The sequence below is a fragment of the Cervus elaphus genome, chromosome 16 (assembly GCF_910594005.1).
Source record: "Cervus elaphus chromosome 16, mCerEla1.1, whole genome shotgun sequence".
Taxonomy (NCBI): domain Eukaryota; kingdom Metazoa; phylum Chordata; class Mammalia; order Artiodactyla; family Cervidae; genus Cervus; species Cervus elaphus.
The window spans coordinates 8,936,287-8,953,944 of NC_057830.1; the positions used below are offsets into that span (position 1 = coordinate 8,936,287).

Genomic DNA, 17,658 nt, shown 5'->3' on the forward strand with positions numbered 1-17,658 from the left:
AGCACCCCAGGACCCCGCACGCCCAGGGCCTGGCTGTTGGGAACTGGGCCAGCCTCCCTGTCTGTGAGCCTCTGGAATGTGAGGCCCAGGCCAGCACTGGGGAAGGGTTTCCCAGTGTTCCTTGGACACATTCCTCAGATTTAAAGGGACACTGTCTCTTTCAGGAGCCCTGGATGGCATCCCCAGAGACAGACAGTGGCTTCGTGGGCTCAGAAACGAGCAGAGTGTCGCCCCTCACTCAGACCCCAGAGCACCGGCTCTCCCAGATCAGGTAATGGGGACCCCATCAGTGTTACCCACCTGGGATAGCCTAGAGTCAAAGTGCCTGTGAGCTCAGAACAGGGCCTGGGCGTTTTCAGAGCCCCACACTGCATCCCCACCAAGGACGGGTTATTGCCTTCATGTTATGGATAGAGGGAAAGTGACTTGCCCAGGGTCACTCCGCCACATATCGACAGACTGGGAATTTGCTGAACAAATGGGTGATGAAACGGTGAATGAATAAGATGTGCCGGGAGGGAGGCGTGACAGAGCCGCCAGGTTGAGGGACAACCTCCAAAGCTGGAGGAAGGTCCCTGGGGCTACCCAGGGCTGCGTGGGAAGGGAAGATTACAAACTTCACTGCTGGATATATTATCTAAAAACTAAGTTGAGCTTTATGACTTTGTGTATATGAGTAGGCAAGTATACAGCTCTGCAGTTTATAAAGAAAATGCGTGTGTAATGGAGATGCAGCCTCAGAAATACTATACTGCCAGGGATGCCAAGTCCCAAACGATAGGATGGTTTAGCAGGTGGAGGGGCTCGGAGGCTGCGGCCTCATTCTGTGCGACCTCAACGCGCCTCTCTCTCCATGGGCCCCCAGCACCCCAGGGATGTCAGCCCAGTCCTTCACTCTGCCTGTACCCCAAGATGCAGCCCCCCACCGCCAGACCAGGGGTCTTCCAGTCCCCAGAAGAACCTCCGAGCCCAGCAGATCCAGGAGCCAAGCCCAGAGGCCCCCGTCTGGCCAGGACAGTCCTCTCCAGCAGAGGACGCCCAGCTTCTGCGTGGAGCGGGCACTGGCATCTGAGATAGGTGAGTGGATGTATCTGGGTTGGCCAGAACCTAGGGGTGGCTGGATCGCACGGGATAAAGAACATCAAACCAATAAGAAAATCTGCGTTACCCTTTGGGATGCAAAATAACATACAAGTTCATTATAGGAAAATTTGAAAAGGGAACAAAAAACAATAATTAGCTAAAAACCATCATTGATGACATTTTAGTCTAGAACCTTTGAGCTGTTTTCTATGCCATTGTGTGTGTGTTTATTTGCAAATACTTAAAATGGAAATGGGATATTACACATGAATGTTTTATAACCTTTTTTCCCCACAAAATGCTGTGTAATGAACACTTTCTGTGTCTGTAAAATCTGTGATTTCTTTGTTTACTTTTTAAAAAATGCATGTGACCTTTTTATTGAAATAAAACAAATATACAGGAAAGAACAGAAACTGATGAATTTTCCCAAGGTGACCACAGACAGAGAAACTCCACATGATCAGAACCCCAGCCCCCTCCAAGCCCCTCCTAGACATTCCCATCCTTCTCAAAGGTAACCACTGTTCTCAGATTAGCTTTGCCTCTTTTTGAGGTTCCCATTTAATTTTTTAAAATTAAACTTTAATTAAAAGTTTAATTAAGTCACATGCGGTTGTAAGAAATAATACCCTGAGAGCCTACGAGCCCTTCCCCTAGTTTTTCCCAACAATATCTTGCAAAACCTTAGAGCAATGTCACAACCAGATTCTGACATGGACTCTGTCAAGACACAGAACATTTCCACCATCTCTGTTGTCCTTTTATAAACATATCCAACCCCGCCTTAACGCCTGGTAACCACTAATCTGTTCTCCATCTCTGTAATTTTGGCATTTCAGAATGTCATAGAAATGGAATCGTATAATATATAACCTTTCAGGATCAGCTTATTTTTCACTCAGCATACTTTTCTGGAGATTCACATAGATTATTCATCATAAATCAATAGTCTATTCTTTTTTATATTGTTGCATAGTCTTCCCAGGGCACATTGTTTTTAATGTACATGCCGGATGAGTGGTTTGGAACTCTGGTCACCCACCCCGTTGAGAGGCTAAAGTTTTGAATGCTCTGAGAAACATGCAAGCCGGCAAGCTCAGTTCAGTTCAGTCGCTCAGTCGTGTCCGACTCTTTGCGACCCCATGGACTGCAGCACGCCAGGCCTCCCTGTCCATCACCAACTCCTGGAGTTTACTCAAACTCAGGTCCATTCGAGTCGGTGATGCCATCCACCCATCCCATCCTCTGTCGTCCCCTTCTCCTCCTGCCCCCAATCCCTCCCAGCATCAGGGTCTTTTCCAGTGAGTCAACTCTTCACATAAGGTGGCCAAAGTATTGGAGTTTCAGCTTCAGCATCAGTCCTTCCAATGAACACCCAGGACTGATCTCCTTTAGGATGGACTGGTTTGATCTCCTTGCAGTCCAAGGGACTCTCAAGAGTCTTCTCCAACACCACAGTTCAAAAGCATCAATTTTTCGGTGCTCAGCTTTCTTCACAGTCCAATTCTCACATCCATACATGACCACTGGAAAAACCATAGCCTTGACTAGACAGACCTTTGTTGGCAAACTGTGACTAATTTCAGAGGGAGGTGGAGGCTCTGAGGCTGGTCCCAGGGCAACCTGGTGATGTGCAGAGTCTGAGGGCCCATGTGGAGGAGAAGGGAGCTCTTTGCAGGAAGAGAGCCCCGGAGACTCGGATCTGATGCAAAAATGATGGATGGTCGGGGGAATCTAGGCATAAGGGCTCTGCAGCTTTGCACCTCAAGCTCCCAGTGAAAACCACATCTTCCTGTTTTGAGGGTCACTGGCCTCCACAGGAGCTTCATCTGTGACCTCAGCCGGGCCCATCTCTCCACGCCCACCATGCTTCCACCCACACAAGTTCACACTTCAAGGGTCCTCTCTGAGTAAACTCACTTTGGTCTCCTTCCGCCTCCCTAGCGGTCCCGGGCTCAGAGTTTAAGCGGCGAAAGCGGATTTCTGAACAGATCCTCCCCGGCGCGACAATCAGCCCACCTCCCACCCCTGCCCCTGTGGCTGCCACTCCACCCCGTGGACCCGCAGAGATCACCTCCACCTTCCTCCTCACCAGGACAGGGCGCGAGTAAGTCGGATGCTTGGGCGCTGAGGATTCAAGTGCATCAGAGAGACGGGAGGGTGATGCCCGAGGGAGGCAGGGGCTCTCTAGGGTCTCCATCCAGTGGTGGCTGTGCTGGGACCCAGGCATCCTGCCTCCCAGTTGATCCTGTGGGTCCTCCTTGGTGTAGACCCTGAGGACACTTCTCTAGCCCGTAGGAAATGGCTAGAGAAAAAGCCTAGAAGTTCACCTTTGCTGGTGCTAGGACCCCTCTCCCTGCCTCCCAGCATTTCCCTTCCAAAACGGGTCTACACTTACCGGGGGTGTGTTTATGTGTTCTTTATATGAACCAAAAAGATAATGTTTTTTCAATTTTTTCTTTTTAATTCAAGTGCAGTTTTTCTATTGTTGTTGTTCAGTCATTAAGTCGTGTCGGAATCTTTGCGACCCCATGGACTGCAGCACGCCAGGCTTCCCTGGCCTCCACTGTCTCCCAGAGTTTGCTCAAACTCACGTCCATTGAGTCAGTGAGAGGCTTATTGACTACAGTATGCCAGCCCCTGGGAATACAAGAGTGGACAAGACAGTCCTTGACCTCGTAAAGCTCACCATCCTGTAAGATGGACCAAGGAACAAGGTTGCACCCCCAGGGTGATAAGTACAGTGATAGCACAGGCCTGAAAGACTGTGGGAGCACAGAGAAGGGGCATGTAGCCCAGTCAGAAGCTTCAGGGAGGGCTTCCCGGAGGAAGTGGCATCTCAACTGAGACCAGAAGGCAGAGAGCTGGAAGGGAATAGCATAGGGAACAGCATGTGCAAAGGCCTAGAGGGAACCTAATGTTTATTATAGCCAGATCCTCAAGTATAAGGTGGGCTGTTAAACAATAAAAGCAGAGAGGAAGATGGGGAGACCTGGGGGAGAGCTAGAGAACCTCTGACACAGCTGGTGAGAAGTTTGTATGAGGTCTTTGCTCAGAGGAGGTGCTCACTGAATATTTATGAATGTGGGAAGTCTCATCTAAGGATAATGAGGGAGGCTTTAAGTAAGGAAGCTGCAGGGTTGGATTTACATTGTAGAAAGAATTCTCTGGCCCCCGTGATGGTGGGTGTGGAGGCCAGGGACTGCTGAGAAAGTTGCTACACCCCGGAGAGAGGTTTTGGGGCCATCAGCGAGGGCAGGGAGTGTATTTGAAAAGGGGTAATTAGGCATTGGGCCAACAGAATTTGGGAGTTGGTTAACTTTCAGGGTGCTCGGGGAAAAAGAAAGGTTTAGAATGACTCAGATTTCTGGCTGGTCAACCAGTTGGATACCGATGCAGAGATGGGGAAGCTAGGAGGGGGAGTGAAATTGCAGGGAAAGTTGACTTTTAGGTGCCAGCTGCACTCAGTCACTGAAAGATTAGGTCAGGAAGGCCAAGATCGTGATGGAAACAAGCTGGAAGGGGCAAGCGACTCCCAAGGGTGCATTCCAAATTCCAGGCCCTCGTCCAGCGGCCTCTGACCTGGACAGGGAACCAGGGCCATCCTGGTCTTGCATCCATTGCGGGACCGCGATCCTGTCTTTCAGGGGTTAACGGGTGGCCAGAGTTCTCACTCTCCTGCAGCCGCCACCCTCATGGTTTGCCTTGGAAACCCCAACAAGCGTTTCCCTGGGGATTGCCAAGGGAACCAACTGCCCTTGGACGCCCAGAGCACCAGGGCATAGGCAGAGAGAGGTCTCCGCTCCCTCTGGGCACACCCATCTGAGAGCCGATGTCTGCTGCAGGTGGCGCCAGGAGCCACCCCCTCGCGAGTCCAGGGACCACCAGGCAAGAACTAACCCTGAGGGGAGCCCTCACCCCAGAAGCTGGTCCAAACGGCAGACAGAGAACCTGTATCAGCCCAGAGGAACGCCATGCCCAACCCAGGCTCTAAAGCCCCGGGCGTAGGGGGTTTGTGTGCAGGGGTGTCTGGATGGGATTGGCTGCCTCAGTGCCAGTGATGCCCTCAAAACAAGACCCTAGAGATTCAGGGACCCATCAAGGAGAAACACAACTAAGATTTACTCCTGAGATGCTAGGGGCTCATGAGGTTCCTTACCAATCACAGGTTGGGCTGTGTTTGGGGGCTTCCCTGAGATGACCGTCTGCTCGTATCCAGTTGGTGATGGGTACAACGTGTGTCTCCTTGTCCCCTCTCCACACGCACATCTTTACTCCGCTCCCTCTTGGAGTCTGGAGGCCAGATCAGTGACAGTCCCTGAGCATCTAACTAGGTGTGAGGCTTTCAGGTGTTGTGAGATGGGGAGGTCTGCTCCTTGGCTCCCAGGCGCTCGCCATCTGGGTCAGGAGACAGACAGATAAGCATTTTCTGCCTGGAGCAGAGTGATGGGCTTGAGCAACTTAGGAAAGGTTTAGGGGAACCCTGTAGGGGAGGTGCTAAGCAAGGGCGGGAAGGAAGCAGGCCTGGAGAGACAGTCAGGGTTTCTAGAGACAGACGTAGAGGAAGGGGACGGCAGTCCAGGGCCTGAGGCAGATCCAAATTGAAAGTTTTTGTTTTGCTGAGGCCTCACTATGTGGCCTGTGGGATCTTAGGCCCCTGCCCAGGGACTGAACCTCTGCCCCCCACATTGGGAGTGTGGAATCTTAACCTCTGGACTGCCAGGGAAGTCCCAGAATTGAAATTTTAAAGTGCAACTTTAGCCAATGCCCTCTCTACTCATCAGAGGATGAGATGGTTGGATGGCATCACTGACTCAATGGATAGGAGTTTGAGCAAGCTCCGAGATGGTGAAGGACAGGGAGGCCTGGCATGCTGCAGTCCGTGGGGTCACAAAGAGCCGGACACAACTGAATGACTCTCTCTACTCTGCCTCCTCATCTCAATCTTGAAAATTTGTCATTGGCATTTCAGAATAGCTACTCAGAGGCCCTGCATGCTAGGTTGGGTAAACCTCAAAGAAAGTTCTGCTTTGCTTACCAAACGTGCAGGGACATGAACTCAGAGAGGTGTTAAGATATGCAGCAAGAAAAGCGGACACACACGAGAGTTCAAGATTCCACTGAGAGCAGAGTTAGGCTGCGTTTGCTGGAACGGGACAGAGCCCCAGCGCCCGGGGGGGCGGGTGCAGCTCTGTTCATTTTGCACCTGTTCTTCGTTCCTGTCTCCACCCCGACCCCAGCCAGGCCATCCGGGAGCTACAGGATGAGGTCTCTCGGCTCCGTCTGAGGCTGGAGGACAGCCTCCACCAGCACCCCCAGGGCCACCCCATGCGCTCAGCGTCCAGCTGCGACCGGCCCACCCGGACCCGGGAGCGGTCAGGGGATTCTTCAGCCGCTTGGAGCTCCCATTACGGCAGGTAGGTGACCCCCACGTTCCTGCCCCTGTGCCTTGGTGGGAGCTGCAGAAGGCAGAGTTAGCTGGTCTCTGGCTGTCCCCTGACATGTGGACTTGGGCACAGTCATCCCCCTCTCTCACTTACTCACTCATTCATTCACGCTTAGATTTTTTTTAGCCATGTCATATTTGATGCATAAAAGAATAGATTGAACACATGTGTTACTAATAAAGCATGATACAGTGAATATCCCCGAACTCGTCACCCAAGTGAAGAGCTAGAACATTTTCAGGACACTCACCCTCTCACCCACTCACTCCGCAGCTGATCACCTATGATGACTTATAAAATCATCTCTAACTTCTAACTTCTGAGTGGTCCTATCGGAGGGCGCTAGGCTAAGGTTTTCAAAGGACACTGTCTCATCACTTCTTCCAACACTTTGAAGTAATCACGCCTGTATCCCCATTTGACACATGAGGAAACCGAGGTTCGGAGAGGCTCAGAGCCACCTTCTGTGGGTCTGACTCCAGAGTCTTTGGTTTCGACTTTCATGTTCTCCTCTTTCCTGTGTTACAAGCATTTCTCTGGGTTGGCCTTCTCACTGATCATCTTTAAAGGCTGCATAAAACCGCATCCACTAACATCCTGGCTCTCTCTCTTTTGCTAGCAGATCCACGGAGAGGTTGTCTGGTGAGCCTGGGGGTGCAGAGCAAGCTGTCCCTACGGGAAGACGGCGAGCCAGGTCCTCCTCGGTGCCTCGGGAGGAGCCTCGATTGTCCCTGAGTAAGTGCCCACCTGCCAGGACTGATTTTTGGAGGCCACCGTCTGGGCGTGTTGGCTCAGGGGTCAGGGACCACAGCAGCAGCCCTCGAGGACACTCAGAGAAGGTTTTCGGGTGTCTTTGTTAGGCAGTCCTAGCGCTCTGAAATACCACGTGCCTCCAGTGGCAGCCGCAGCTTCTGTAAGGGCTGTGAGCGTCCGTGTCATCTTGCTTCATCTTCACTGCAGGGTGGGTCGCACCCTCATCCACCTTCTGCAGATCAGGACGCCGAAGCCCGAAAGCATGGGGGACTTGCCTGGAGGAACACGGCTCTGACATCAGTGGCCCCAGCTCCCGTCTTCCCAGCTGTGTGGCCTTGAGCAGGCTGTTTACCTGCCCTGTGCAGCTAAGGGGGCAGCTAGCAATGCAGTGATCACAATGTCCACTCCGGGGACTGCTGCGAGGGCGCATGACAGGGAGCTCGCAACGCGCTTGGCACAGGGTCAGGGGCCCAGATGTGTCAGCTGTGATTACTAAGGGGCCGGGGGAAGGGGGGCTGTAGGCTTAAAATCCCAGAGCCTGGACTCGTGATCTGCCCCATCCCTTAGCTACGTGTCCCCCATCCCCTCCCCCTCTGATGCCCCTCTTTCCATCCCAGGTTCCGAATCTGAGCCGGCCTCCCCCAGGCTGTTCTCTGAGAGGGGCAGGACCACCGAGAACAGTCCGCAGGCCGCTCGGGATGGAACAAAAGGAGTGAGTAGCACCGGACGGCCCGGCAGGGTCACCTTCCGAGGCCAATACACAGGTGAGCCAGGAGGGGGCGCTGGAGGTGCACGGTCCCCAGGCGGTCGCTTCCATTTAGCCAGTGGGCCATTGAAATATTGTCATTTTCTATGAGTTTTGTGGTACAAAAACATCAGGGAGCATTGTCTCTGTGAATCTGGGTGTGTTTGTCCATTGATTCAGTCAGCAAACAGTTTCTCAGACCTCCGCTTTGTCGGGGCCTATGCTGGGTTCAGAGAAAGTCCACTCGGCTGGTCAGTCATGAAGTGGCTTCGGAAGAGCCTGATGCTTGCAGGACCTGGGTAACAGTGAACACAGAATCACTTCCTCCTGCCTTCCATTAAGCTTGTGATTCCCCAGGAGGCATCAGCGCATTGCTTGTGGTGACGCATAGCAGGATTTCAAAGTGCATTACGTTAAATATAACCTAGCTTCCCAGGTGGTCAATTCTGCCTGCCAATTCAGGAGACATGGGAGATGTGGGTTTGATCCCTGGGTTGGGAAGATCCCCTGGAGTTCAGTTCAGTTACTTCAGTTGCTCAGTCCTGTCCGACTCTTTGCAACCCCATGGACTGCAGCACGCCAGGCCTCCCTGTCCATCACCATCTCCCGGAGCTCGCTCAAACTCACGTCCATTGAGTTGGTGATGCCATCCAGCCATCTCATCCTCTGTCATCCCCTTCTCCTCCCACTTTCAATCTTTCCCAGCATCAGGATCTTTTCAAATGAGTCAGTTCTTCGCATCAGGTGGCCAAAGTATTGGAGTTTCAGCTTCAGCATCAGTCCTTCCAATGAACATTCAGGACTGATTTCTTTTAGGATGGACTGGTTGGATCTCCTTGCTGTCCAAGGGACTCTTAAGAGTCTTTTCCAACACCACAGTTCAAAAGCATCAATTCTTCGGCGCTCAGCTTTCGTTGTAGTCCAACTCTCACATCCGTACATGACTACTGGAAAAACCACAGCTTTGACTAGACAGACCTTTGTTGGCAAAGTAATGTCTCTGCTTTTTAATATGCTGTCTAGGTTGGTCATAACTTTCCTTCCAAGGAGCAAGTGTCTTTTAATTTCATGGCTGCAGTCCCCATCTGCAGTGATTTTGGAGCCTCCCAAAACCTGTCACTGTTTCTACTGTTTCGCCATCTATTTGCCATGAAGTGATGGGACCTATTCCCCTGAAGTAGGAAATGGCAATCCCTTCCAGTGTTCTTGCCTGAAAAATCCCATGGACAGAGGAGCCTGAGGGGCTACAAGCCCTAGGGTCACAAAGAGTCGGACATGACAGAGCACGCCCACATGTCAAATATGAAATATGGATACGGTTCCTACTTTCATGAATCTGACTGCACAGCAGAGAAGACAGTAACAAATAAGCAATTACAGTAAGCATGTAAATTACAGTGAGTAAATTACAGACTTGGCGCTCACCCATACATCGCTGGGAAGGAGGGCGGTTAACCTCAGATCCAGAAGGCTGAGCGATGCAGACAAAGCAAGAAATGAGATACACATCTCCCAATGGAGCAAATAGACACTGAGGCTTAGAAGTGAAAACAACAGCATGTCCAGGGGCCTCAGTGCAACACACACGGAGTATAAAGTGGAGACCCTGTACGGCAGAGGACAGAGAAAAAAATTATGAATCAGGCATCATCCCAAAGGTCTTATGTGAGACTCAGATGGATAAGGCAGGGAATAGTGGGACTGAGTGCAGATCCAAGAGTCTGTCCGATTTTTTGATAACGTTGAGCTCCTGACATCTGCTGAGTGCAGGGCAGAATACACGGATACAGCCCCACTCAATCCTCCCAAGAAGCCTGTGAAACCCCCAGCATGACTCTCCCCGTTTCCCAGCCACATGAAGCACAGAAGAAACACCACTGACTCCAAGCCCCAGCCATTCTAATCCTAACCAGCAAGCTGGGGTCTGGGGAGTACCATCATGCTTTGTCATTGCTTATCCTGTCTTCCTGCCTGCTTTCCAGTCCTGACTGAGCTTGGGTTTGTTGATTTTTTTTCCCGTATGTCAAGAACTAGGCAGTTGGTTCCAAATAGGATCTGAGATGAAACAGGAGTCTGGAAAGAGCTTACAATACACGGACAGATAAATGTGTTTTATCTGTATGTGTATATGTACATGCACACTTATGTATCTACATATTTACGCACATGTTGTGTGTGCATGAGAAAATGAGAGGGAGATTGTTAAACCATCTGGAGGAAGAGGAGAGAGATTTGTATTCTAAATCATCCCCCGTTCTGCATCCACGCACAGCTGATGCTGTTCTGCTTTCTTCCCCAGGCCAGGAGTACTGTGTTCTGACCCCCAAGGCTGTCCCAAGAAGCAGTGCCCCGGTCTGCTGTCCCCACTGCCGACCCCCTAGGACAGAGGATCCGGGTAGGCGGTGGTACCTGGGGAAGCAGCCAGGGCCATAAAGCTTCAGCTTCTTGGTTGGGGGGCAGGGGTGCAGTTGGGCCGGACATAGACTGCCCTGAGCTCAGTGCTGGGTCAACGTACAGAAGACAGCAGGACTTTTCTGGACTTCTCAGCTTCTGGACTTCTCACACCTGTTTCTCCAGGTGCTTTGCCTGAAGCCACTCTCCTTCACCTTGACGTGGAGAAACCATGAACATGATTTCAGAAGTTCCTGATGCGGGGAGGGGTGTGAGCAGTAGGCAGGCTGGCAGCGATGATTACCTTATCTCCCCTCTGTCTACCTTCCACCCTCCTCACCCCCTCCCCCAAACCCAAGGGTTTCTGGGGTGAGTAGTGGGGAGAGCAGTGGCCTGAGAATGTGGACCCCAAGTTCTAGTCCCGCTTCTGCCACTGACGTGCTGTGTGACATCAGACAAGTTCCTTAACTACTCTGAGCCTTGGACTCCACATCTATAATGAAAAAGGTCTGGAGATGGTCTCTGAGGCCCTTTCAAGCAGTGATGATGATAATGATAGCGCTGTCATTTATGAAGACCTTACTTAGCAACATGCTAAGGGTTTTACAAGCATTATCCTCACAACCCCATGAAGTAGGTTTTGTCCATTTTATTACCATACCCGTGAAACTGAGGCTCAGAGAGGTCAAGTGACTTGCCGAAGCACACACATCTCACAAGTGGTAAAGCCAGCTAGTTCAGTGGCTTGTTGCATTCAATCAATTAATAAATGAAGACTCTGAGCAGAGGGCCTGGTTCATGAGATGCCTCTCACCGTCATGGTTACCATGAACCCTGATGTTTGTGACTCTAAAGCCCTGGCTCTTCACCACTATATTTCTGTGCCTTTGCTAGAGTCCCAGCAGGCCTGCTCACTCATTCATTATTCAGCCCTTATCCTCTTTTACTGGGCTCTGGGCCTTGTCCCTGACAAATTCAGCTTAGCAGACAAAACTGAAGGGTCAGAACGAGGATGGGAGAGCACAGGGTGGGGCTGGAGAGCCCATAACTCAGCCCAGGGGGCGGGAGGGCTTCCCAGAGGGAGTGATGCGGAGCTGAGGCCTGAAGGAGAGGCAGGTGGACCCTGGAATTCTCCCAGATGGGGTGTTGAGGATTTGCACTGGAAGAGAGCCAGGGTGCCCACACTCCTGCTCACTTAGGCTTCCACTGACCCGCCTGGTGCCCAGGGGCCTTTGCGGACCAGTCCCTCCTGGAGAATGGGCCTGTGTCACTGTGGAGAACGGCCACAGATACAGGTGCTGCTTCCTAGCTCCGAGACAGCAGATTATTCAACCTATTGGAGCCTTAGTTTCTCCATCTGTAAGATGGGGAGGTGATCATAATAGCTAGTCCAGTGGCTTGTTGGATTCGATCAGTTAATGCGTGAAGGCCCTGAGCAGCGGGCCCAGCTCATGAGATGCCTCTCACTGTCCTGGTTACCATCAACGTTGTCACCCCCTGGAGGCGGCTTGTCTCCTCTGCAGTCGTCCCTGAGGGGAGCTCAGTGCCTTGGGAGGCCTGTGGCGGGGGCTGATGACTTAGACACCATCCTCTCCTGACCTCCCTGCCTCCTCTTCCAGGTGATGCTGTCACCAGGGACCCCCTGGGACCGTCTCGCAGTGAGACCTTGCGATGTCCCCTGTGTAGTCGAGTTGGGTCCCCCTCTGAGGGGGATGGCCCAGACTCAGCCACCTCTGGTAGGACCGACGCTCCGTCTCTTCCCCCCTGCTCCCCTGGATTTGGGTTTGGGGCCCTGGGAGGGGGTTTATCTGGGGTGGCAGCTCGCCCAGTCTGGGGTGGAGCAAACTGGATGAGAGCTGGCTTCCCAAAGCGAGGCACTCCCTGCGTGGCCAGCCCCCCGTCTAGCTCCAGTGGGGCGGGCGGGGCTGGGGGGCCCTCTGTTCTCTGCCAGATCTTCCCAGGTTGTGAGACTGTGTCTCTGCGGTCCCTCCCTGACAGCTCCAGAAAAGGCCGCCACCATGAGAAACGCACCTTCAACGTCCAGCCCCAAGCAGAGGAGCAAGCGGACAGGGTCGCCGTCCCGGCCGCCCCCTGGACTGTGGTATCTGGCTGCCGCGCCCTCGGCACCAGCCCCTCCTGCCTTTGCCTACATCTCCTCGATTCCCGTCCTGCCTTATCCATCAGCCACTGTGTAAGAACCTTCCCTTCCAGCCCTCTTTGCCTGTCTGAATTGCTTAATAGTTAGCATTCAGCCCTGAGCTGGGTAGCTGAGAACTCAGCACTGAGTACTCCTGTGTTTCTCCCCCAACACTGGTATAGTCACTCAACAAACCTGGAATGCTCCTTGGGTACCAGGGAGACTGCTTGACCCTGGGGACCCAACAGTGAAGGAGCCTGGCAGAGGGCCTTGCCCTCATGGGGACTTAGAACCCTAATCATCTCCCATTTCCCTGTGGGTCTTCTCGGCAAGCAACTAATGCCCTCACTTAAAAAAAAAAAAATTAGACTTTCTTTTTAGAACAGTTTTAGATTTATAGAGAAAAGGAACAGATAAGACAGAGAGTTCTCATATACAGCCCAAACACCGTTTCCTCTGATACTAACATCTCACCTTGATGTGGTAACCTTCCCAGGGAGCACAATGATAAAGAATCTGCCTGCCAGTGCAGGAGATGCAAGAGACTTGGATCAATCCCTGGGTCAGGAAGACTCCCTGGAGAAGGAAATGGTAACCCACTCCAGGATTCTTGCCTGGAAAATTCCACGGACAGAGGAGCCTGGTGGGCTACAGTCCATGGGGTTGCAAAGAGTCAGGTACAACAGGGCAGCTAACACACACGCACACCTTGATATGGTCCATGTGCAGTTAGTGAGCCGTTATTAATACATGGTTATTAAATATAGTCCACAGTTTATTTAGGCCTCTTTAGTTTATTCCTGAAGTCCTTTTTCTGTTCCAGGATCCCCCGCCCCAAGGTACCACATACATTTGGTTGTCACATCTCCCAGGCTCCTCCTGGCTGAGACAGTTTCTCAGACTTTCCCTGTTCCCATTGGTCTTGACAGTTCAGAGGCATACCAGTCTGGTCCATGTTAGGATGAGCAATCACTGTTTGCATGTTACATTTGGAGGTAACATCAGTTAAGAGGAAAGACACAGGCGTCGAGGTGGAAAAGGCTTAGGTTTTAGAATCAGAGCGGCGCTGGAATCCTGTCTACCATTTATTATCTGTGGCCTTGTGTAAAGCTATTTCCAGGCTTAGGTTTTAGAATCAGAGCGGCGCTGGAATCCTGTCTGCCGTTTATTAGTGCTATGGCCTTGGTAAAGCTACTTCCTCTCTGAGCCTCAGTTTCCCCCTCTGTTAAATGGGGTCAGAGTCTCGGTCACATACAGTTTGTATGAGGATTAGATGAGGCAAGGGGGCAAGAACCCCATGAGATGTTTGCAGGGTGTGTAGTGCCTGCTGGCACGTGCGCTTTGCTGAATAAACCGCAGCTGTGTCGTCGCCACGGATGCTGCTACCGTTCAATATTGCTGTCAGTAAGAAGAAAAATGAGGGAGGTACTTTCAACAAGACAGGCTTGTGCAGGAAAAAAGAAGCCCAGACCCTGGAATTAGGAGATTTGTCTTCTCCAGAGTGTTGTCAGCAGTTCTATACCAGTTTCCTTTGCTGTAAAATAAGTGGGTCAGGGCAGCCAGTAACCATAGTGCTGCTAATACTACTGAAATTGGGACTGATGGCTATGTTTCTCCACCGGCCAGTCAAGCAGGACTGAATATGCTCAGTGGTTGCAGCCATGAAAGCCTTAGAAAGCTAAGTGGGCCTGTGCTGTCACCTGCTGGCCAGCTGCCTTATAACCGCTGAACTAGAGGTTATGGTTTTCTTTCTAGTCCAGCTTTTTAGTTTCTAGCAAATGTTTCAGTTTAGTGAGGTTTTCTGGTTGTTGTTTGTTCTGTTTTGTAGCATCTGCCCTATGGGGAATTCAGGGTAACTTTCAGGTCAATCTGGTCATCAAATTATCAGAAGGCAGGGGTGTGTGGGAATCCAGGAGTTACACCAGCTCCTCTGTCCTTAAAGGAGAGAACTGGGTTCAAGAAACCCATTCATTCATTCGGTTCAGATGATATGTATCAGGATCTACTGGGAGCTAATTAGCTGTGGGTTTAAATCACATACTGCCCCAGCCCCCTGATTCTGGGAGAATCCTCAGTAGCTGTTATTTACAGAGCGGCAGACATACAAAGCTTTTGGCCTGAGTTTTCCTATTGGCTCTACCCTGGGAGGTAGCTCAGTGTGGCTGTTTTCTGGGGGAAGTGGAGCCCTTGAAAGTGAAGTAGCTTGTTCATGGTTGTGCGGGTGGCCAAGAGGAATGATCAGGGTTTGGGGCAGTCTTCTGCATCCCTTAGCTTCTCTGAGCTTCACTTCACTCATCTGTACAATAAGCATAAAAGTACCTACGAAATGAACGAGATAGTGCTAGCAAAGCACTTATGTCAGAGCCTGGCCTGCGGGGACCAAGGATGAAGATTCCAGCCCTGGGCTAGGCCTTGGGTTTAACTGCTTGAGCAGCAGTCAAACTGCCTTCCAAGCTAGCGGCGCCGTTTCACATTCCCACCAGCAGTGTATTGAGGGTTCCCGTCTCCCACCGCCTCCCACAAAACTCACTGCTATCTGTCTTTGTTTTTAGCCAACCCAGTGGGTGGGGAGTGTGTGAAGTGGCATCTCATGTAGTTTTGATTTGCATTTCCCTGATGGCTGATGATACTGAGCATCTTTTCCTGTGCTTGTTGGCCATCTGTTTATCTTGTTTGGAGAGACATCTGTTCAGATCCTAGCATAGTCCTTTTGTCACACTGTGCAATAATGCAAATTAGAAAGAAGGATCAGGAGTAAGACCGGAGTTTACCGCATCCCAAGCAAAACACCAGCGAATGTCTCCAGCCAAGTCTTCTTAAACCCATTCCTGCTCCATTTATGCAAAACGCTTCTTTGTCCCCATCTTTCACTTTGTCCCTCTCTAGACACTGTATTCCACATCACAGGTGCCACTGCTTCTTGCCCAGCACTAGTCTCCTTGAACCCTAAACCTGGGCATCTTTGGATGAATGCAGGAGTCACTTCTTGGAGAAATCTGTGCTTCATCTCGTGGCTCCTCTGCCCATTTTCCCCAGGACTTTTAAACAACACCCCACATTCTTGCAGGACCAGGCTGGGAAGGACGCACTTCCACCCCCTGCTCTGGGTTGAGAGGAGACAGACCATCGCACTCCTGCAGAATCCTAATTATTATCATCATGCTTCTCCATCACTCCACACCTGACAAATAGGAATTAGATGGTGAAGGAGTCTTGCTCCAGAACCTGGGGTGGTCCCAGTCTCCCTGAGACCAGTCTTCCAGACTCGAAGCTCCAGGAAGGCAGCAGGCAGTGTTGTTTATTCACTATGGTAACCCCAGGCCGCAGCACACCAGTTGGTACTTAGTATAAGGTCAATACGTATTTGTTCAATGAATGGATAGATGGATAGGTGACCGCGTTCGAGCACTGTTCTGGCTTCATCCCTCCAACACATCCCTTGGCGGGGGGTATTTTTCCCATTTTGGAGGTGAAGAGGCTGAGACTCAGAATGTAGCCACCAAGGACCGAGCCGGACCTGAGACGCCCCAAGGCGTCTCCGTGGTCGGGGAACTCACCCATCTCTCCCCGCAGGTACTACGCGCCACCGGCACCTACCTCAGCCCCCTCTGTCCGAGCAGCCGCTGAGTGGCCCCCCGCTGCCCACTCCCGGCCGGCCCGGGGGCCCCGGCACTCTGTCCAGCTGGACCTGAAGGACCTGGAGGAGCTCAACAAGGCCCTGAGTCGGGCGGTCGAAGCTGCCGAGAGCGTCCGCTCCACCACCCAGCACATGAGCCGCTCGCTGTCGGCCGAGCTGCGCCAGGCCCGCGGCCTGCGGGGCTCCTGCCTCTTCTGACTGCGCTCGAGGCTCAGGGACACGCGGCGGGCAGGGGCCTGGCGGTCCCCTGTCGCCCCCCCGGCCCAGGCCAGAGGGCGCTGAGCCACTCCCAGAGGCCCCGCAGACCCTCACGAGGAAGGCTCCCTGCGCCCCGGGCCCGGCCTTCTCAGCCTCCGTGTTTCAAAACGAAAGGAGTGTCAGCGGGTGACTCAGAGGAGTCACTTCCTAGCCTTGAAGGAGGTTGAGGCTTGGACTGAGGCCACCCTCTGCCCAGACGCATCTCTGGGAGGCCCCTGGCTTGCACGGGTCCATCTCCAGCTAATAATATGTATTTTATATACGATGGACAGGTTGTTTTTTTTTTTTAACTGAGGCATTTTTTCTGGCCTTCAATCCTTCTTAGGAGGCCAGATAAGAGGGGACAGGGCCAGGGTCCCTGGTGAAAATTTGTCCCCCACCTGTGACCAGCCACTCCAGAGTAGCTGTCTCTGGGAAGGATGTGGCCGTGGACCTTCCTGCTGGTGACTAGTGGTCGGTCCATGGGGTACTTTGAGGCCACTGGAATATCTTAGAAGCGCCCAGCTTCCCCATGGTCAAGAGGCCTTTCCCACGGGCTTGCTGCAATGGAGACACCCCATAGGGGGCCCCAGAAAACCGTCCACCACGGTCCCCCCTCAGTACCTCATGCCAAGACCCCTGGCTCTCCCCTCGGACCCCTGTGGCATTGGGCCAGTGGCCAGCTTCCTGCCAGCTCCTGGTGTGTGCCCCTGAGGCCAGGCCTTCTGCTCCCCGACCCTGTAGCAGCTCAGACCTCAGCTTTTCTGAAATGTGTGTGCATCACTGATATTTGTATATGTGGGGCATTAAAAAAAAAATATATTTTCGTTATGAGAGCAAATAAAGAAGAGTGAATATTGATCTTTAAAATTGTTTTGTTTTTATTTTTTGGCCATGCCACGTGGCATGTGGGATCTTAGTTCCCTGACCGGGGACTGAACCCGTGCCCCCTGCAGTGGCAGCACGGAGTTCTAACACTGGCCCATCATGGAAGTCCCTAAATGGTAATCTTAAGAAATGGAGGTCAAAGAACACCCCAAACATTCCCAAACCCACCCACATCTGTGGTGTATGTCATCCAATTGTGGTTTCTAAGGTCACGTTAGGGCGCAAAAGGTTCGGTGCTGAGCGGAGCCCTGCCCCCGTAGGACAGGTTGGGTGCGCATTTCCAGGCTCTACCCGCCTGCCTTCCTTCTGCAACTTTACCCACTCAGAACCATGAAAC

The 17,658-nt window shown here is 52.1% G+C and overlaps 1 protein-coding gene across 5 annotated transcripts in view; it reads left to right on the forward strand.

Annotated features, from left to right (window-relative positions):
• Nucleotides 1–17,303, forward strand: part of AKNA (AT-hook transcription factor) — a 57,349-nt gene extending 40,046 nt beyond the window's left edge. For 4 of the 5 annotated variants that reach the window (XM_043870595.1, XM_043870594.1, XM_043870593.1 and 1 more), the window contains exons 13-22: nt 165–271; nt 866–1,077; nt 3,031–3,193; nt 6,327–6,503; nt 7,153–7,268; nt 7,904–8,050; nt 10,331–10,426; nt 12,042–12,158; nt 12,421–12,613; nt 16,133–17,303. In XM_043870595.1, coding sequence (XP_043726530.1) covers nt 165–271; nt 866–1,077; nt 3,031–3,193; nt 6,327–6,503; nt 7,153–7,268; nt 7,904–8,050; nt 10,331–10,426; nt 12,042–12,158; nt 12,421–12,613; nt 16,133–16,394 — 1,590 coding nt within the window. In that variant the 3' untranslated portion in view covers nt 16,395–17,303. The remainder of the gene's footprint in view (nt 1–164; nt 272–865; nt 1,078–3,030; nt 3,194–6,326; nt 6,504–7,152; nt 7,269–7,903; nt 8,051–10,330; nt 10,427–12,041; nt 12,159–12,420; nt 12,614–16,132) is intronic. The other variant, XM_043870596.1, reaches the window with a different exon arrangement.
• Nucleotides 17,304–17,658: the final 355 nt, after the last annotated feature.